The sequence below is a fragment of the Rousettus aegyptiacus genome, unplaced genomic scaffold (assembly GCF_014176215.1).
Source record: "Rousettus aegyptiacus isolate mRouAeg1 unplaced genomic scaffold, mRouAeg1.p scaffold_m13_p_11, whole genome shotgun sequence".
Lineage (NCBI taxonomy): Eukaryota > Metazoa > Chordata > Mammalia > Chiroptera > Pteropodidae > Rousettus > Rousettus aegyptiacus.
The window spans coordinates 17,152,654-17,173,638 of NW_023416286.1; the positions used below are offsets into that span (position 1 = coordinate 17,152,654).

Genomic DNA, 20,985 nt, shown 5'->3' on the forward strand with positions numbered 1-20,985 from the left:
GCCTGCTCAGAACCCAGCTTATCGGGAATCTGCGAGCCTCATGAACCTCATGCCAACCGCCCTGGCTGTGCGCGCCCTGGCCCAGCTCAGGGGACTAGATTTTACATCATGCAACACACCGATTTTAGCTGAGTGGCATCCTTGCTAAGTAGGATTTTATTTTGGATACTGAGAGTTCAAGACCAGGGCCAGCTTAGCCAAGGCGAAAACGTAAAAATCCACACCAAGATCAAATCAAACTGAGTGAGACCACATCCAGAAATGGAAAATGAAAAGGAGAGAAAATAGCTGAGCAGGAAAAGCATTGCTGGCTTCTCCTCCTCCTGCTGGGCCTTCATGCGAGAGCACAGAAGGTATTTGCCGCACGTGGTGCTTAGACCCAGCCAGGGCGCTTGCTTTTAAGCTCCCAGGGCACCACCTCATGTCCTCAGGTGGTTTACAGCATCTTGGTTATTGGGTGTAAGTGTCCCTCCTATGAGATGCCCTGGAGGCCCCCTGACTGAGCCCACACACCCTGGGATTCCAGAGATCAGAGGCCTCCTGGGAGGCAGATGGCGGGAGCTCCTCCGCACCCCCCCTAGATCAGGTGGCTCAGTGCAGGCAGCTGGAAGGTGCCCACAGAGAGAAACCGAGCACCATGTTCAGAAAGCTCCACTCCATCTTCAACTGCAGCCCGCAGAGGAAGGCGGCGGTGGCCGAGAGTTCCTACTGCGACGGAGCGGGCCCCGCGGTGCGGCTGATCCGCAGCAGCTCCATGTACGTGGTCGGGGACCACGGGGAGAAATTCAGCGAGTCCTTAAAGAAATACAGAAGCGCCAGCAGCATGGACACCAGCCTGTACTACCTGCAGCAGGAGGGCGACCGGGCGTGGATGTACTCCCGCACCCAGGACTGCCTGCAGTACCTGCAGGAGCTGCTGGCCCTGCGGAAAAAATACCTGAGCAGCCTCAACGACCTGAAGCCCAAGCGCTCCCAGGGCTTCTCCTCCACCTCGTCCAAATCCTCCACGGGCGGGAAAAAGGCCCCTGGCCAGCCCACCTCCAAAGAAATAAAGGTAAGTGCCGCTGGGAAGTGCGAATGAGATGAGAGTTGTGCCAAGAGCCTCCGATGCCCGTTGGAAACTTTCCTGCTCATCCGCTCATGGCTTAATTAATCTGCACACTCCGAGCAATGGCTCAGCTGTCCTCCGCGGCTCTCCATTGCTGTCTCCCAGCCTGGGAAGAGTGGCTAGTCCCATGCTGATCTTCCACGTAGAGGCACGGAGGAGGCCAGTCCACAGTGTCCTGGAGCAGCCTGGGGGTAGGGCTTGGGCTGTGGCGTCTGGCAGCCCTGTGTCTGTCATTCGCCGCCCGTTGCATGGATGACATCAGGTTCCTATGGCGTTTTGGTGAAAGGAAATAATTTCTCAACAAATTATTATTGTTATTTTTATTATTGCAAGAACATCTAAAAATCCCAGTGAAAAGTGAAATCTTCTTGTGAACTAGATGTTTTCAAATATCTAGGTGCTTAGCCCCATGAGAACCAAATACCTGGGGAATGTGCCCCATCAGGACCCTGGGGTCTGTGTCTTGGAGGAGATAGCAGGACAGCTTTGCTGGGCACTGGAGGCTTCAAGCGCAAGCAGACGAAGCAGGAAGTAGTGACAGAAGTCACTTGCCTTTGGTGGTTTATGCCCGTCACGGCATTTGTGTACAGTGCCTTTCGTTCCGATGACGATGGAAAGGAAGGGGAAAGCAGCACCCTCTGTCACAGAAGAGCGACCTGAGGCTCGGTGACCTGGCTTGACAGAACCCCCAACTCATGCAGTCATTCATTCCTTCGTTTCCTCAATTTTTGTTTTAATGCCTGACGTTCAAGATTGTTTTATATTTCCATCAGTGTTTTCCTGATGATGGGGCTCTAAGGTGTTCAGAGCAGGCCTGTCTCTCCCACATCCTGGCTGTCTCGCCAGTGTCCCGCGGGCTGTGCAGGCCCCATTAACCTTGAATGACATTGGCTTGCTATCAAATCTCCGGGGCTTGGCCTCATCCAACTGGTTTCAACTGTTTGCATTTTATCCCAGGTGGGAGCAATTTAAATAATCAATTTAACTTCAAAAGTATCCCAGTGTTGGACCTACACAGAGTCCCAGTACTGACGGACCCTGCGCCAGCCAGCTGTGGATCTCTAGGCCACTTGCCCCTCTTTCGGGGCCCTCTCTGATGTCAGAGGGGTTGCAGTGGCTTCTGGACTTTCTTCCAGCTCAAGTATCCTTGGAGCTCTATGCTCCGGTTAGCATCCCTCTCGGCTCTACGTTGTCCTGCGAAATGAAGTCCTCTCTTAGTAGAACCGAGCTCCCTTCCTCCCTGTTCCCTTCCTCTTCAGCTGACTGAAAACAGAGAGAGGGTTAAAGGCAGAGCAACCAGCTGACCGAGTAGGAATGGCTGTGAGGAGGGGCACGGGCATGATACGGTGAATGGGGTTCCTCAGGACATGCCTCTCACCGTGCCGGAACCAGGAAAGGGTTTGAAAAGGACTTCGAAGTCAGTCAGGAAAAGGACTGAATTTTGACTCTGTATTTACAAACAAAAGCTGTGCGCCTTTGTGAAGTTAAGTTTATCTCTCTGGGCCTCTATTTCTGTAGCATACCAATGGAAATAAGAACGTACCTTGTGAGGAGGAAGCAAGGTCCTACCTGTGGTAGGACCTGGCACACACTAGGTAGTCCAGGGTTTACCGACTCTGAAATGTAAGATGCAGGAGGCTTCTTAGCAGCCCTTACAGGAGCTGCTCTCCTTCATTGCTCTTAAAGGAAGAGGTGTGTGCTGGGCGTGCTCCATGGCCTCCGTGACAAGCTAGCAGGGTGGCTTGCGCCTGCCTGCCTCTCTGTGCACTGCAGGGCCTGGGGAACAGGGGAGCTCCTTCCTACTGGAATGTCATCATCCTTCCGCACTGGTAGAAAAATGCTTGCTGATGTTCAAGGTTTAGGGCAAATGACATTTTTTTCCCCGACCCTCTGTTATGTGCTGAACTATCTCCTTCAAATCATTTGGTTAAGTCCTAATCCTCATTACTTCAGAAGGTGACCTTATTTAGAAGAAGGGTGATGACAGATGTAATTAGTTAATTAGGGTGACTGCAAATGACTCGGGCGGGCCCCTAGAATCCTACACCAGCAGTGTCCTCATAAGAAAGTTAGGACACATGCGCGCGCACGGGGACAGGGCCGTGTGGGGTTTGTAGTGATGCTGCCACGAGCTGACGAACTTCCGAGCTCGGAAGCTGGGAGAGGGCCCGGAACGTCCCTCCCCCACGCTTTCAAAGAGAGCACGGCCCTGCTGTCACCTTGATACCAGACTTCTGGCCTCCAGAACCGAGAAGCAACAAATTTCTGCCACTCTTAAGTTGCCCGGTTTGATGAACACACCCCTGTATAGAACCAGCCTTGCCTTTCCTCAGAAATTGAACACGTCTCTGTTCTAGCGCTTATCATACATACCCTGTTGCGGTTTGTTAGCATGTGCATCTCCCCTAGTGGACCGCAGTGAGCTTAGTGAGGTTGGTGCAGCCCAAACAGTATCTTTGTCATTTTTCTACCCCCAGAGCATAGCCATGGATGCTTATTGGTCACTTCTGGATGCTTCGCACACTTAAGTCTGCTGTCTTTTGTGCTGTGGCTCAGGGTAGAGCTGGCCTCGTGCAGGGAGCGATCAGTGTTCTGAACACCATGGCAGGCCTCCCTCCCTCTCCACAAATACCAGGCCTTGGCCTGGCCACAGAAGCTAAGTTTTTCTTTCTGTCTTTCTTTGGAGAAAGATAATGGATTTTAAAATCTTTTGTTTAAAACTCTGTGAGAGATAGATTTTAGATGCTAACCCAGTTTACCCAAAAATACAACCAAAAGTTTCATGTAATTTATTCCTGTTTTCTGTTTGATGTTCTGGTGTTTTTCAAAGTATTCTGCACTACTTTTTTCTTTAATGCTGGTCATGACACACTAAATTGATTTCACAAGCCACTACTGGGTCAAGACCCATAGTTTCTCACAGCCTGGAGTAAGGCTTTCCTATAGGTCCCATTGAAATGCTAACGTGTGTCTAAGGTACTAGGGTATGAAACAATTTGTCTTCCTAGCCCTGTGGAGATGCTGAGAGCCTGCAAGGGCACCTGCGTGGGTTGATGGAAGAAGGAAGTGAGGTGAGCCTGGGATGGGTATGGAAGACCCCCGGGCTCCTGCATGGTGGGTCCTGGCCGGGCCTGTGACAATCTGCTCTTTCCTCAGAATAGGAGGTCATTACAAAAATCAATGAAACACATGGGTTGCAACATTTTAAAATCAAAACAAAAATTTCATATCTTGGCAGGTTTGTGTCAGTGTTGGGCATGAACTGCAATTTGAGACTCATTGTTTGGATGGCCAAATGTTAGAATTTCCAACAAAATTCAAGTGGCAGAAGGATGGCATATTTGAAATGGTTCTGTCCTGGAACGTAGAGTTTCTGAACTGATAAGGCAAGGCCACCAGCCACACCCGCCCTGGGCACCTGAGGTGTTTCTACCAGCAAAGAAGAATAGTGGGGTCTCCTTCACGCCCACCACCCCTGCTCCTGTGCTGAAGCCCAGGCACAAGCAGGAACAATCAGCAGTTATTCCTGACTTCCAGGAGTCCTCTAAACCCAGTGTGTTAAGCATTAGCCCCACTCTACAGATAGGAAAACTGGGGCTCAGCGACAGTAAGTGGTTATGTAAGACTGTTCGCCTGAAAAGGAGAGAACCAGGATTTAAACCCAGTCTCTATCGTGCCAGAACTCACACTCTTGTTAACGTAGCCACAGTGCCTTTGGGAAAACGTATTTTGAGCTTGTGTAACATATCATTTGCGGGAGTATGCACCTCAAGATGAGGTGAAGAGGCTGCTTTAGCCTACCAGAAAGAGTCATCAGGGAGGTACCTCTCTCCCACCCTGCATGGATTCTGTACTAGGGCGAAGTTCCCCCACAAGGCTGCATAGCTTGGGCTCTCTATGTCCAGGAGGAAGCTGGCCGGAAGCATGACTGGAAGGCATGCTTTAGGCTCTCTCCTCTCTACAATCCATGAGTACAACATTCCTCTGTCTTGACATTGTCTCTTTACGTGGCTCACTCTGATTTCATTTTTACTCTGGTCTCCTTAGCACTGAAATGTTGAGTTTGTACTGCACTTTAACAATAGGAAAGAAATGGGGAACAGTGCAAGCCCCGCTTCAACAGGAACTTCAAGATGGGTAGGTGTCGTGTCCTCAAACAATTTCTACAGAAATATATTCACACTTCCCAACTCGTTCTACAAAGTATCTGAGTGAGCCGCACACCAGCAGAATATTGTAGCAACAGAAATTGGAAAATCGAGAGAGAAAAAAGCCCCAGCAGAAAATCGAGGCCACGCAAAACTATATGCAGATCATGCAGCTAATTCATGCTGCTGTATATGAGCTTTGGGTTTGGCTCTGTGCTTTCTGGAAGCTACAATAAAGAAAGAGCTGGACTTGTTTCAAAATTCTGTCTGAAAGGAAGAACCAAACCCATTGCTTAGGGGAAGCAAGATTTTTCCCAGCTTTATATTTCAAATTTCTCATATGGGACTTGATGCAAAGAACCATGTGTGGTGCAGTTTGTAATGCCTTCAAAAATGTATTAGTAACGATTCATCAATATACATATCGTTTCTTTCCTTCACTCACCAACGCACATTTACTGAGCACGTGCTCTGTGCCAGGAACTATTCTAGATACTGTAACAAGTCGAGGGTGGCCACCCTTGTGGGAGAGTGAGGCAGGGTACCAGTACACAGATTTCTGGTGGCATTTTCTCAGAGCCCCTGCCGTGACCACCAACAGGGCAGCATTGCACTGGGTCTCAGTGAGGGCCTCCGGAATGGCACTTGAGTGCATAGCTTCCACTGGCGCCTTCTGGACCCAGCGGAGCACTCAGATGCCGGAAGCATGGGCGGATGACACACTCTTCCAAGACCGTTGTCAAAATCCTCTGACGATGCGGCTTACCTTAAGAGAGAAAAATGCCTGTGAAAAGGAGAAATTTGTTCTATTGTGTTTCTTGCTGTTTTCCCCGTCCTCCCAGCATCTTGGAAAGCAAACTCCCCCTCTGCAATCTGTTTAAGGATGTGGCTGGGACCTGACTGGCCTCAGCCTCTGCCTGTTTTTCCTTCACTTTCTTGTTCCCTTGGTCATTTTTCTTCAAGCTGCTGGGAGGGCTTGCCTCCTTTCATTCCTCCTCATAAACATCACTTCTCTCAGTTCGGCTTTTTTTTTTTTTTAATTTTAATAACAGCTTCATTTCACATACCATAAAACTTACCCTTTAAAGTGTGTAATTGAGCGGGTTTTAGTATATTCAGAGTTGAGCAACTCTCACCACTGTCTAATTCCAGGGCCGTTTTATCACCTGTTTCAGCTTGCTTTTTTGTTGTTGTTGTGATAAACATAAAATTTACCATTTTAAACATAGTGCTTCATGGTTCCTGAAATGAGTGATTTTTAGCGTCCCCAGATTATGGGTAATGAAGTCTATCACAGTAATGCATTCTTAAGAAATAAAGTGCTTTTCTTTGAATGATTTTTTAATAAATTCCTTTTAAAGAAAAATATGTGCCTTTTCGAACTGTCGATTGTCAGACAATAATCAGAGTTCTTCACACTAGGTTTCTGTGAACTTTTCAAATTACCATTTATAAAAGCCTATAATAATTCATCCCAAAGACTAGTAAACCCTAATTAATATATTTTAGAACACTTTATGAAATGAGTTCCTTAAGAGGTCATGAAAGCTCCAAAAATACTCATTTAGGAATGAGAAAGATGTTTTTATAAAAGATCTGACAATTTTTAATTTCTTATAAAAGTAGTCTTTTAAAGTAAATACTTAACATTTATTTTTATACTTACCATTTTAATCATTTTAAGTGTACAATTCAGTGGCATTAAGTACCTACAGAATGTTGCATAGCTCACCACCATCTATTTCTAGAACTTTGTCATCATCCTAAACAGAAAGTCCATTTTTATTAAACAGTTTCCCCCACTCCCGCCCCTAGAAACCTCTCCTTTCTGTCTCTATGAATTTGCCTAGTCTAGGAACCTCATGTAAATGGAGTCATACTGTATTTGTCCTCCTGTGACTGGCTTTTTTCACCTAGCATAATGTTTTCGAGGTTCATTTATGTCGTGGCATGTGTCAGCACTTCCTTCCTTTGTATGGCTGATCAGCTTGGGGTGATCAGCTTGGAGGGTGAAGAGGAAAACCTTGAGATAATGTTCTGATTCTGACCAAATACTCATTGGCATTTGGGGTCCTCACAGAGGAAAGCTCCTCATACTTCTAGGGCCAGACGAATTGATAAATAGCCAGCACCCCACTATGAGAACTGGGCCACATAAGTGGCCCCTGGCCTGGGCAGACCACAGCAAAGAGCCCCAGGAAGGCTGGCCATGGAGCCAGGGCTGACCTGGGGAGGCAGTTTGGGGCTGGCTGTAGCACCCCATGGAAATTTGCCCAATTTGGGCTGGACATTTTCTGAGGCCAGGGTTACCTCTCACCTACCACAGCCAGAATAAATTTCATGAATTCTCCTGTGGATCAATTAGTTCTCAGCAGCTTGGATTCCTGATTGTCTGCCTGGATGAACTAGCTACAAAATGTATGTCCCTCCCCGCACTACCCTCCACCCCCAACTGAAGAAATTCACCTGCTAAAAGAACAATTTAAAAAGAACCAATGGAAGTCAGGAGCATGCTTGCCAAAAGCAAATGATTTTTATTTAAAGTAGTTTTAGTCTGACAATAGTTAGCTTTCAGAATCAATTTTCTATAGGGGCAACTCAATCCTGGTTCATGAAATAAGACCACGCCAATAGCAAATAGGAGATTCTTTCTCCTCTATGGCAGGAGAGTTGTATCCAATTAACTAAAAAGATTCCAAATTATCCATATATAAATTGCATATATAAAGGGAAGCAAGTTCTGGATCTGTTTTAAATGGCTGAGAAATATATTTCAGATGCACTGGTTAGACTGTCTGCAAATACAGTGATATTAAAATGCAGGTTTTCTGTGAGCTGCAGTTACGGGGTGGGGTGGGGGTCTCTATCACTTGGCCTATATCTGGTTTGCAGAATTGAATGGCAGTAAAAATTCAATATGAACTGCAAAGAATATTCCATTATGCTTGGCAGAGCTCTCCACAAGATGACAGACAGTATAATAATGATTGATAACAGACCATATAATTCCTGCAGCCCCACTCACACCACTAGATTGGTAATTATATTTTCCAATCTATCTTCCAGGCACATGCTGTGTGCTCTGCCTAGAAGCAATACTTCCTCCTCCCTTTTTCCTCTCCATCATATTCCGTTCACCTGGCTAACTTCTTGTCCTTTCTAGACAGCAGAGAAATCGCTTCCCCAAGAAGCCATTTCTCACATTCACAATTTAATGCGCTGCGTTTCCCTCCTCCCTGTTTCTGACAGCCGTCTCAGCACCCAGCACACAGCACTGTAGTCGTCCGCTCATTTGCTGATTTCGCTACTGGCCATCAGCTCATTGAGTTGGGGCACCATGTCTAATTTGTCTTTTTATCTTCAACCTCTAGTGAGTCTCCAGGCACATAGTAGATGTTCAATAAACCGAAAATCTGAGAAGCTCCAACTGTAATTTAAGAACGAAACTATTATGAAGTTTGATAGAAGATCTGGAAAAGTAATAGGTCTGAGGTTTTCAGTGACTGGAAAATTATCTTGTTTTTAATGGAGTAGAAAACAGTTTGAACATATTCATATGGAATCATATCCTAATAATTAAAATGTTCAGTGTGTAATGGATCAGAGCTTACCATCAAAAGGACACATTTTTAGGTAAACATTTTTTTCTGATGATAAAGTTATATTTTCTCATTAGATGAAATTTGTAAAACACAGGAAAGTATATAGAAGAAAAGCCTTAGAATCTACCATCTGGAGATAATCACTATAAAATATTTAGGTATATTTTCTTTCAATCATTTATTTCTTGACTTTTGCATATATGTATATTAGGGTTGGCAGATAAAGGATGATTATTTAAATTTGAATTTTAGATAAATAATAGATGTTTGGTATGATTACTTCCATGTAATATTTGGTATATATTTATATAAAAATTATCATTTATGTGAAATTAAAATTTAGCTGCTGTTCTATATTTTTATTTGCTAAATTTGGCAACCCTGATGTATGTATATATGTATAAATTTACTAAATTTGGTAAATTTAATATTTTTTTCAGTTAATATTATATATTGTAGGTTCTTTCCCATCTCATTAACTGGTTTTCGAAAGCTAAAATTTTAACAACAAAATTTTAACAACTTACATTCTTTAAACAGTTGTTAAAAATGATAAATACATACATCTTATTCTAGGTCTATAAGGCATTTTTTTTTTAGCAGTGATTTGTAAAAGTGTGATTAATGGATCAAAGGTTAAAGGTCATTAATTTTTAAAGATTCTTCTTCATATGGCTTTTCAGAAACATTTTATACTTTGCACTTTCATTAACAGAGAGTCAGGTAGCCCTTCTTTTTGCACTTTATCAGCACCAACTATTGCCGTTAATTTAAAAAGTTTACTAATGTAGTAGAGAAACTGTGTTATTTTATATACTTTGATTATTTCTTGAGCAAGAGCGACTTTTATTTCTTTAAACCAATGTGTATTTATTATTTAATAGGTTGTCTTCATAAATTTTTTGACTATATTAAAGATTTTTTATTTACTTATATGAAAACTTATTATATTAAAAATATTTTCTCTAAGTTATTAGGTATCTTTTAATTTTATTTGACATTTTCTAATGTACAAATATTACTGATTTTTATTTAGTCAAATCTATCAATTTTTACCTTTTATATTTCTTCTATTGCTTTCATGCTTAAAAAGTCCTTCTATGTCTCAAAGTCATCTGCATACTTACTGTTTTCCTCCATTAAAAAAGAAATAATTATTTTGTCTAGTAGCAATTTATATTGATATATGGTGGAATATGAGAATCCATATTGAATTTTTCCTAAATAACATTTTCCCAATACCATTTGTCGACAAATCCATCCCTTTCCTTGTTGGATTGTGATATTTTGCTTATCATATGTGAAGATTTTATACTATGTTTCAAGGATGTCAATTCAAATCTACCAGTTTGGCTACTAACACTTTGATAAATGTGAGCAAAACTTTTTCACTCAGTGGTTCGTTAAGTGAAAGGACCATTTAGATGATATTTAAGGTGAGGAGTTACCAGGGGCAAGCAACAAAATAATGGTTATAAAATTATAAAGCTGGGAGAAAAACAGTCTCATAGCTCTATCAGCCTGGGAGTCTAGAAATACCAGCACCAAAGACAGAAGATATGCAGCTCTGCTTCCAAAGCAATTGTAATGTTTAACTATGATAGGTAACACCAAGATTTAGATAAACCAAAATTCACGATGAACCTCTTCCTTCTTTTATCCCTTTGGGCTGATTTTCTCAGCTCCATTATCTACTTCACTAATGTTTTTCCTTTGGCTCTGTCAAGTCTACCATTTAGTTTATCTATTGAAAATTTAGATGTGGGTATGTGTGTATATGTGTGTGTGTATATAAATTTCAGTGATTGTATCTTTTTCCAAGTTGTTTATTTCTCATGTCTACAATTCTTGTTTCATAAACTCCCATTCTTTTTCCACAAACCTCTATTCAGTTATGGATACACATTTCCATAGATGCTGTAATATAAAAGGTATAAGGTAAATATTACTTTGAATTTGCTCTTAAATATCCATTGCAAGGATGGCAGAAAGCAAAGAGGAATATTAGAGCTTTTAAGGTTTATCTTGAAAAGCTCATTTTAATAATATTAAATTGCTTGTGGATTAATTTGAGCTGTTTTGCATTTAATTTCACCCAGCTAAGTCTATGGCCATGCCATCCTGAACAAGCCCGATCCCATCTGATCTCTGAAGCTAAGCAGGGTCGGGCCTGGTTAGTACTTGGATGGGAGACCGACTAGGAAGACCAGGTGCTGTAGGCATAAAAAATAAAAAATAAGGGATCCTAAATTGACAAGGTCCTTGTAATCTGTGAGGTCAACCAAGGGTTGCCTTACCTAAGGAAAAAAAAAAAGTAATTTCGTCCAGCTGAATGATCCAAGGGAAGATTATCTCTATTCCAGACTAACTCCACATTTGATCCTGGAAACTTTAGCTCAGTATGTTGACATTTAGATCTCTAAGTATTATTAGCTCAAGAGAGTATTGTAAGTACCCTATAAAAATAAGGAGTTCAGAGTTCTCAAAATTTGCCAAACTAAGTCCAAAAGTATACATTAGCAACATACAAACTAGTTGGAGAATATAAACATTAGCTAATGGCTCATATACAGCATACGTTAATTTACTCAACAAATAGTTATTACTCTGTGCCAGCCGCCAAAATAATCTATCTCCACTAATGCAGCTCATCATCTGAAACTGCAATTCTCAGCATCACTGTCTGAACCACACAGGTGTGTTGAGTTTCCTTGGAAAGGAAACAGGTAGAATTCAACCACGAGTGCTGAGATTGCGTATGTTGTAAAACCTGTCTCATGTATGCAGGGGCTGGCAGTGAGCATTTATCAAAAGGAAGTCTTTTATGTGTGTTGGATACCGAAGCCATCTCAAAAGAGAGCTTAAGGGCCACTGGTCTGCTGGGAGCTATGATGGTATATATAATCCAATGAGCTGTAGTGTACGATTCACACAGGGCAGAACATAGGTATACGGAGGTGTGCCTAGATCTGTCTGCTGCAATGAGTGAAAGCTTCAGAGAGGAGGCGACACATAAGTTGGCCCTCTGAAAAGGTGAAAGAGATTACCAAGTCGGAGAGGTGAGAAGGAGGCTAGATGTGGAGTGGTGGTCCTCTTACCTTGGGCAGGTTTAGAATGTGTCTCCACCCTAACTTCTGAAAAAAATGTTGCTATTTACAACTGGAAGTCATTTTGTAGAATTAACATCTCTTGTAGAGAAATGCTGACAGATCTCAGAGGAGAAGGAACAGATTGGAGAAGGCCATGTACCCAAAAGGCAGGGGAAACCAGCAGGATGGTAGCTGTTGTGAAGTGCAGAGAAATGCGTAAACTGCCTTAGGAGACTCAGAAATTAAAATGAGAAAGACAGTGGAGTTTCCTTAGGAAAAATGCAAAGGGCTCCATCTAGGCAAAGTAATCTGAGACCTAGGTCTGCTGTGAGGGGATAGGACAGGGTGGCTTGGAAAATGATCACCCTAAGGCCACTGAAGGTGAAGTGTGAAAGGCAAACTGGAGCGGAGTCTGCAAGGCAATACAGATGCTTTCAGAGAAAGTTCTTCTCCCAGGGCTGCTGCAGGGCTGATGGTGAAGGAATACGAGCCTGTGAATCTCAGGCCTGACCAGGCCCAATGGGATACAGGCTGCTCTACATGCAGCTTTCCAAGGAAGCAGGTAAACATTGTGGGCTAGACAAAAAGTCAAGGTTGGGAGGGAAGCAATCCACTTTCCCCCAGAGTTCAAGTTCAGAGAGGGAAGACTATTTTGGATCTCACCCAGGAGTATAAATGTCTTATGTCCCATTTTTTACAAACACCTCTTTGTAAAGTAGATTTTCTTGTGATATTAGCCTGAGCCCTGAACCTTAAGCCTCAGTTGATGCAGCCTTTGTACTAGTGGTCTCTGTGAGTGCTGACCAAGAGAAGGTCCTCGTAGAGGTGAGAAAGTCCCATGGAAGCTGTGGGAAGTCTACGAAAACTAGACTCAGCCTTGGTTTAAACAAGGACTTAAAAAGGCCCAGGAAACCCAGACTGGTAGCGTAGCCTCTGTACTCAGAAAAAACATCATTTGGAGACATTTAAATGTGTACTTTATAATGAACAATAGAAGCTCTGTTAACCAAATCCTACTTAGTTGACTTGCCGGATCACTGATGCTTCCCATTCTCTATGTAAAGAATATGGACAGAAGCTATAGTTAGAAGCCTACCTCTAACGAGGGTATTATTGGCAAAATGCAAAGTGACATATGTGCAAGCACTAACTGTAGTAGAAAAAGGTTGCAAACACCCAGGGATCTAACAATGGGGGACTATAGTTTGTTCCCATGGTGTGTCTGGACAATGGAGAACTATGCAGTTATTAAAAGGGATGAGGGGGGCCCTCTATTTACTGCTATGAAGTAAACCTCAGAATATAATGAGTGAAGAAAGCAATATTTCCAGCTGGAAATTGTATGCTACCTTTTGTTTTTCAAAAACATAGTAAATACAAATATAAATATATCTTTAAGAAAAAGTGATGGAGAGGTAAACAAAGAACTTTGCTGTCTAAACAAAATGAAGTCTAGCAGAGATGAATATCAAACATTAAACCTAGGCAGCAAACCAAACTGCAATAGTACAAGCAGAGTGATGCTCCTCTAGGAGGTGATTTAGGTCAGGCTTGGGGGATGTGGGGGAAAGAAAGGTGTTGGATGCAACCCATGGATGCTCTCATATCCCCGCTGGTAAGGGGAGGGCAGCAGAGTGTGGGCGGAGTCCCTTCGTCTGGCATTTCTGTGTGCTGAGCAATAGAAGGTAAGCAAGGTGTCTGGGCCTCAAAATCCAGAAACTTTTATCCTCTTTCTTCAGTGACCTGTGTCCTATTTCCTTGGGCCCTATTGCTGTGTCTGTGGCTTCATGGAGGCTCTCTTGTTTGCTCCTGCAGAGCCAGGGAGTAAGTAAGAGTGATCTTTAAGGCTTGCATCCTAAACAAGACCCTGAGGTGGGAATTTGTGTGACCCTCTTGCTTCCTCCCCTATGCTCAGGGTTACTACAGAGCAGTGGTTCTCAACTGTTGTGCATTAGAATCACTCGATTATGTGAAGTAACTCATCTGGGAAAGGGCCAGGTATAGATATTTTTTAAGAGCGCCTGGGAGATTCTGATGGGATTGGGCTCCACTATCATAGAATCACCCTGATGGGAATAAGTGAAAAGCATACCTTTACTTGACTAGGTAAAGACCTGGCACATTTATTTCCAGGAAAGGAAAAAAAAAACCTGTTTATTCATTTATGTTTTTTTATGCCCCTACCACATTCCAGGAAAGGTTTGGTGGCAGGGGATTGGGGGGAAGGGAGGGTATGATGAAGGTAATTGTGGAAGAGGTAGGGGAAAGCCCTCTTTTATCATGTGCCTTGGTCACATAGATATGTATAGGCCAGCCATAAATAAGTCTCTAGTGTGTCCCAATGTCTCACTCTCCAGCCACATCAGGTCCAAAAGCTCTTTTAACAGAAAGAAGTTTTATAATGGTAATGTATCGAATGACCCAACAGAGACCCTGGAAGCAGGGTCTGGAGGATGGGATTCTTCAGTATTGTCTAAGGAGCTTGCCAGGGCCTCTGGTGTGCCTGGGAGGCAATGTCTGCAGAGCAGAGCAGAAAGGGCAAGGTGTGGGAGGGAGACCTGAGTCTTGAATCCTAAAGCTTGACATTTTGGAAACAATCAACATGTTTGAATGTTTTGGATAACTAACAAGTGTACCACTGAAATAGCCTTTGTTTACCAGTTTTGATGGACAGAGTTTGGTGGCTAAAGTAGTAATGTATATGTTAGTGGTTCATTTTTTAAATTTTTAAATGTTATCCTTGGGGGATAACCCTTGAGGAAGTTCAGGAGTTTCATAAGTTGCCACTGTAAAGGGCTCATGTTAAGCTAACCATTGGTAGTGTGCTTATTGTTTTCTTAGCCTTTCATAGTTTTGATGCCAAAAACTGTCTTCAAAACCCTTTAATAAATGAAAACAAATGCTTCAGGTTGCTCTGAGCTGCTGGCCAAAGTCTGTTTCCTGGAGATGTTGAAGAATAAACAGGTTAGATCAAATTGTAGAGTGATCCAGATGAAAAAGAATGTGATGTCCACATGCAAGACTGAGACCCTGTATTACACCAAACACTGATGGCGGTTTCTACTAGAGATTTAGAGATGTTCATGCCATGCGGAGATGGATTTTGAGGAGTAAAAACCTACGGATCAGGCATTCTTATTAAATAATATTTATCCATCCTTTGGGGCTCAGTCCAGATTGTTTGGTTTTCTCTGTTCTTTGTTTCTCTCCTTCACACATGCAAAAAATCTCTAAAATGGTATGTGTCTTGGTAGAATTAGGTTGGGTATTGAGGACTACTGAGCCTAGAGGAAGAAACCAGCTCAGGAGAGGGTAATCTTCATGGAGAAATGGTTGTTTCAGCCAGATCCTGATGGATTAATAGGAGTCAGCCAGATGAGACATCCAAGGCAGAGAGACCAGCAAGAAAACACATAGGGAGGATAAAGAATATTGCCTTGCCTACAGAGACGAGCCCCCCTGTCATCCGACTGCAGGAAGGATGCCCGGTGGCCTGGCCTGCTGTGCTCACGTAGACCTTCAACCAGTCCTTCATCAGCCCTGCAGCCTGCCCCCAACCGATGGCTGTGTTCTAGGTATTGCCAAGTCTGGAGCATTTGCAATCCCCAAGGGTCAAAATATCCCCCTTCTCAGCCACTTTATCCACCCATGATGCTCTGGGAGGCCAGTCTCTCTGCTCTGTTACATCAATGACCCCCTTCGACTGCTTCGAACTGCCAGGACCTTTTGGAAACCCCGCTTCCACTGACGGCCTCTCTTTTGTTCTCTTTGTCATGGGGGTTTCCATGTTCTCCCATTCTCACTTTCATTTCAGTGAGCTCTTTGAAGGGGGTAGAATAACCTCATTCGAATGGTTTCCCACTTTGAACAGAAAAGATTCAGGTGCATGTTGTGGTTCTTCAACATTTTCTGTAAGAAAGCGTCTTACTAATATAAAAGGAAAAATCTTCTCGGTTTAAAAATGTTAGATAGTATGAAATACACACATTTTACCATACATTTGTGCATACATAGAGACGTCATTCATTTATTTCCCACCATAACAGTCTGTAATATAATCATATTCATTTTTAATGCCATCCCACTTTCAAAATGCTCACATAAAGGAAAAGAACTCTGCACCTCTACACATGGCCAAAACAGCCCAGGTTAACGCATATTGTCCCATGTCTTTTCTCTCCGAGTTTCTTATTTCCTAAATTCCTCAGCATTCTGTGTTAGTTCGTGTGTCGATTCCGTGTCCTCGTGCTGAGTTCCCCATCGCAGTTCACCGTGGTGCTTGCGCTTCCGTGATGTCAGTCACTTGTGATTGTTGGTGGACTGTTGTGAAGAAGGTGACGATGCATGAGACTGTGGAGGAGAACAGATCAGGACAGGGCTCAGAACCGCGTTAGAGTTTTTAAAACTCTACATGTTATTATTCCTTATACTTTCTAAACAATTATACTAATTTCTCTTCAATTTGTTCCATGACTTGAACCAAAGTTTGGCCACTTTAGGTACTGACAACTCTTGAGGAATATTTCCAGCATATCTCGTTCTCTCTTGCTGTGAGCATCTCATTACCTCACTAAGGGACTGTACGATCACCTAGATGGGTGTGTGTCAGCAGAGAACGAAGTCCAAAGGAAGGCTATTTATTTTGGCTAGTGGTCAATAAGAGCTGCTGACTGAGAGAAGGCAGATCTTTTCACCCTTTCTCTCTCCTTCCCTGAGATAATTGGAAATGCATCGATCTACAGCAATGCGGATAGGAAGCATGTACCTTCCTTCCACAGAGCACTTATTCAAATTTGCCTTTTAAACCCTGTACATCTATAACTTCACATACATTTAATTTTGGCAACGGCAAGTTCTTTCTGGCAGTTATGGCTGGCTTGTGCAAGGGTCCACGAGGCTGCCTCAGAGAACCCTCTCTCTTCCCCTTCGTTTGCCGCAGAAAGCAACCCCAAAGAAATCCTCGCAGTTCAGTGCGGACGTGGCCGAGGCCATCGCCTTCTTTGACGCCATCATCGCAGAGCTGGATACAGAGAAACGGCCACGGGCCACTGAGGCAGACCCGCCGAATGAAGATGTGGACTTTGATGGTGAGTGCAGTCCCTGCGGGCAGAGGCGGGTGAGATGCAGTCTCTGGAGTGGGCTTATAAGATGGGCTATCGGGGATCCCCTGATTCCTGGCCCTGAGTTTGCCCTCCCTTTGGGATCCCTTGCTTTAGTTGTCTCTGTTGCCACTGCCCCAGCCTGGCCTTCAACACTCGAGGCCATATTTGGACAAAACCTCCTTCCCTGTGGTCCATTTGCCACAGCTGAGACAAGGTAGAACTTCCGTAAGACTCCATGAGGGAAAGCAAGAGGAAAGTGATGGAACAAAGGCATAGATGGGGAGTTGTTAAATGACTGTAGAGTTTCAGTTTTGCAAGATGAAAAAGTTCGGGAGCTCTGTCACTCAACGACGCAAATATACTCAACACGACTGAACTGCTCGCTAAAAGGGGGGGAAGGCGGTAAATTTTATGTGATGTGTATTTTGCCACAATTTAAAAAGAAGAAGAAAGAGGACGAACAAACTGTATTTTAAACTCCAGCTTCTGGCCCTACCCAAGCTAGCTTGGCCCTGGGGCGGCACTAGTTGCAGGACCTGACTCTGACCCTTCACCCACTTTTCCACCCCTCTGCCACCCCTCCTGCTGGCATGCTCTCCCTCCGTGGTCACAGTCTGCAAGGGCGAGGGTGTCCCGGGTGGGAGAGGGCCAGGGCGCTTGTCCAGGCTTAGCCCGGGTCACTGAAGAGGGTGAGCGGCGAGGGCTGAGGGCCACGCTTTCTCCTTGTCACTGGCTCACTCCTGGCAGGGAGCAAGAAATTCGACCACCTTCATGATATGAACCCCACTTTTAACTTCTATTACTCAACTGTCAATTTCTTTAATCTTTCACTTGCTCCCCATCCCCCCACATCACACGGTGTAATTAATGATGATTCAGGGGTTACCGGCTCTGATTACTGAGGTAACAGCTTTTGGTACCATATTAAATAATTCTTGAATGTTTTATATAGTGTTCAAAGTTATGTTCTTGTGCTTTGTGGTTGTCATTCTGGCCCCCATAGCTTTTTACCTGTGAGATTTCAGCTCTTACCGGGTTCTGTGGGATTTCATAGGTTCCGCCCGCTCCTCAGGCTCACTGTGTCCTGCAGGGCATCCTGGCTGCCCCACTTCCTTACCACGGCCGGAGGAAGAGCAGCCCTCTCCCCAGGAGTCTGGGAACCCAGGTCATTCGTGAAAGAACAACCAAATCCGTTGAGGACAAGTGTCCTCGTCATACTTAAAATTTTTTTGATAATGACTTTAAGGTTTTTTTTCTGATAACAAGAGTAACCTGTTCCTTGTAAATCAAAGGAGTTGAACAACACATCAAAATAGAAGGAAGAAAGTAAAGAATATGACCTGTAATACTAGCACCCAGAGATGATAATTCCTGTTAGCGCTTTTCAAGAGATTTTAAGCACAAACCACAGACTCACTTTATTTTTTTTAAAAAAACAAAAGTAGGATCTCTTGGCTATTTGGTCATCTGCTCTTTTCACTGAAAAATTTATAATACATCATGGACATCCTTTCAAGTTGGTAAATATAGATCTACATCCTTATTTTCAATGGACACACAATATTCCATTATATTGTTAAGCTGTAATTACAGAGTTAACTCAGTCCCTTTGCTTGGCCTTCCAGTGCTTTCCGGCTGTGAGTTCTCAGCCCGACTTACTCACTCCGTTGCCTTCCTCCTGATGGCCAGTCCTCCCATCTGGGGTCCCTGCCTCTCTCTTCCAGTGGCCACCAGCTCCCGGGAGCACAGCTTGCACTCCAACTGGATCCTGCGGGCACCACGCCGCCTCTCTGAGGACATGGCCGTGCACACCGTGCATGGGACAGACGGCCAACTCCGCAGGAGCACAGAGCGCAGGACTATGGGCACTCAGAGGAGACTCGAGAGGCACCCCATTTACTTGCCCAAGGCTGTGGAAGGGGCATTCAGCACCTTGAAATTTAAGCCCAAAGCTTGCAAAAAAGAGTGAGTACTTGGATCACATAGTATAATCGAGATGTTCTCATGTCCTCTAGCTTCTTGGGGTGGTTCTTAAGGTGCCGTGAGCCCCCACCCTATATGCCAAAAATTATTCTTATGTATTTTTTGGACAGAGGTCTTAGTTAAAATTTAAAAAAATATTCTTTACATACATATATATATTCTACCCCAGCTTGCTGCTCTCACAACTCGAAACTGTCGCCTCGGCTCTGGATCTGCCTCCCTTTCTCTGGCCCTCGTAGTCCTCGTGCTTTGTGTCATCCTCATGCTCCGTGCCACCCTCTTTCCTTGTTTCGCCTAAGTGCTACCGACACACTGCACGGTACAGATGTTTAATGAGAGTTTGGGGTTGAAGAAGGCATAGTACCAAGAAGGAGCCAACATCACACCTGTCAGATGCCCCTGCCTTAGAAAAGCATTGGCTAGGCTTCGATGGAGCACTTCCTGCTGGCTGGACCCATCTTGCCATCTTGCCTCCATCTCTTGGCCACTCTCTTTCCAGATCCTACTATCCTAAGACTAGCTACCATCTTTAGCCTCAAATTCCTGTGACCTCCTCATTCAGAGCAGAAAGTCCTCTTTTGCTCTGGCCAACCTAGGCCATGCTGGAAGAACTTCACCTTTCATAACAGAAAGACCCATTTAGCCCCATCCACCTGTTTTTCTTTATTTCTCAAGAGCCATTAGACTCTGATGGATTTAGGGGTTTTCTCAATAGCATTTTCCACCCATAATAATGGACCATGTACTGGACACATTAAAACTAGGACCCTGAGGTCCATCCACAGCCCCCACGATGACACTGCTTTGCCCCCCATAAGGCCCAGCACTAGGGGGGTGTATCTGATGATCCCCACTGGAGTGATGAACCAGAGCATCCCTTCTCTGTGAGGCTGGCCAAGCCAAATGTAACCCCTCTGCTGCCTTCCTCTCTTCCAGCCTGGGGAGCTCCAGACGGATCCTCTTCAACTTCTCAGGAGAAGACATGGAATGGGATGCGGAACTCTTTGCGCTGGAGCCACTGGCGTCTCTGGGGGAGGACTACTATGAGACAGAGAACCCCAAAGGGCAGTGGCTGCTTCGAGAGCGACTCTGGGAGCGGACAGTGCCCTGACTCCCTCGGCCTTGCAGCCTGGCTCACGCAGGGTCTCTGAGAAGGTGTTTGCTTTCAGCGCAGCGTGGGTATTTGGAAGAGTTAAAAATGGAAACTATGACAAAGTTAAGCCTATGAACACACTGCTGGGACCCAGTTAGTGCCAAACATGCCTGCGACCTCCCAGAGACCCTGCCTTTGGAGACTTTGGGAGGCGGACTTCCCCCACACATGGGGCAGGTTAGCAAGTGGTAATAGCCTGGCTGGCCTTCAACAGCAGAGGGAACGGAAGGCTCTGAGTGGGAGTGTCCAAGCTCACACCCTGGCCTTCCCTGGCCTGTTCCTAGCTCTCCATGCATCTGTCCAAGTGGCTGCTAGCATCATGCTTGGTACAGGAAGCAAAGCCACCCAGGGATTTCTGGGCCAAAATTTTCAAAGAGGCAGTTTCTCTCTCTATGGGGGTCAGAAATATTCTGGGTATGTACTGAGGTTGCCTTTTGCGTGCGTGCGTGTGTGTGTGTGTGTGTGTGTGCGCGCGCGTGCATGTACAGCATGAAGTTTATGAAGCAGCATCTTTCCCCCTTTTTTCATAATGTTCTCGAAACTTCTGCTGCATGAGGCTATAGATGAGGCCAGTGCCCTGGCAGCGGAATGGGAGAGGGAATGAATAGGGTGCTGCCTTGGGACCACGCTAGATGCCCCAGCCCCCAGACTTACCTCCACTTCGTACAGGCAGTTGGCTGCGGTAGGAGGAAGATGCAGAGGTGCTTTCTCCCCTCATTTTCACCCAGAAAATTCTTAGCGCATGCAACCAGGTTATGACAGGTTATGCCTCTTCCTTTTCCTAATTAAGGGGGCGGTTA

General features: G+C 44.5%; 1 protein-coding gene and 1 non-coding gene across 2 annotated transcripts; both read left to right on the forward strand.

Moving 5' to 3' along the window:
• The first annotated feature begins 637 nt into the window (after window positions 1–637).
• On the forward strand, window positions 638–20,143 carry CUNH13orf42 (chromosome unknown C13orf42 homolog). Its single transcript, XM_036228340.1, has 4 exons — window positions 638–1,054; window positions 16,887–17,034; window positions 18,774–19,014; window positions 19,969–20,143. The coding sequence occupies exons 1-4, from the start codon at window positions 638–640 to the stop codon at window positions 20,141–20,143; spliced, it is 981 nt and encodes a 326-aa protein (XP_036084233.1).
• Window positions 10,962–11,080, forward strand: LOC118609639. The gene has a single exon (XR_004953477.1). It is a non-coding gene; the product is annotated as a 5S ribosomal RNA (ribosomal RNA).
• Window positions 20,144–20,985: the final 842 nt, after the last annotated feature.

Excerpts from the sequence above, each read along its gene's own strand:
- CUNH13orf42 (XM_036228340.1), top strand. The coding sequence starts at position 638 with ATGTTCAGAAAGCTCCACTCCATCTTCAACTGCAGCCCGCAGAGGAAG. Across the intron at positions 1,055-16,886 it reads CCACCTCCAAAGAAATAAAG|AAAGCAACCCCAAAGAAATC; the intron begins GTAAGTGCCGCT and ends CGTTTGCCGCAG. Across the intron at positions 19,015-19,968 it reads CCCAAAGCTTGCAAAAAAGA|CCTGGGGAGCTCCAGACGGA; the intron begins GTGAGTACTTGG and ends CCTCTCTTCCAG.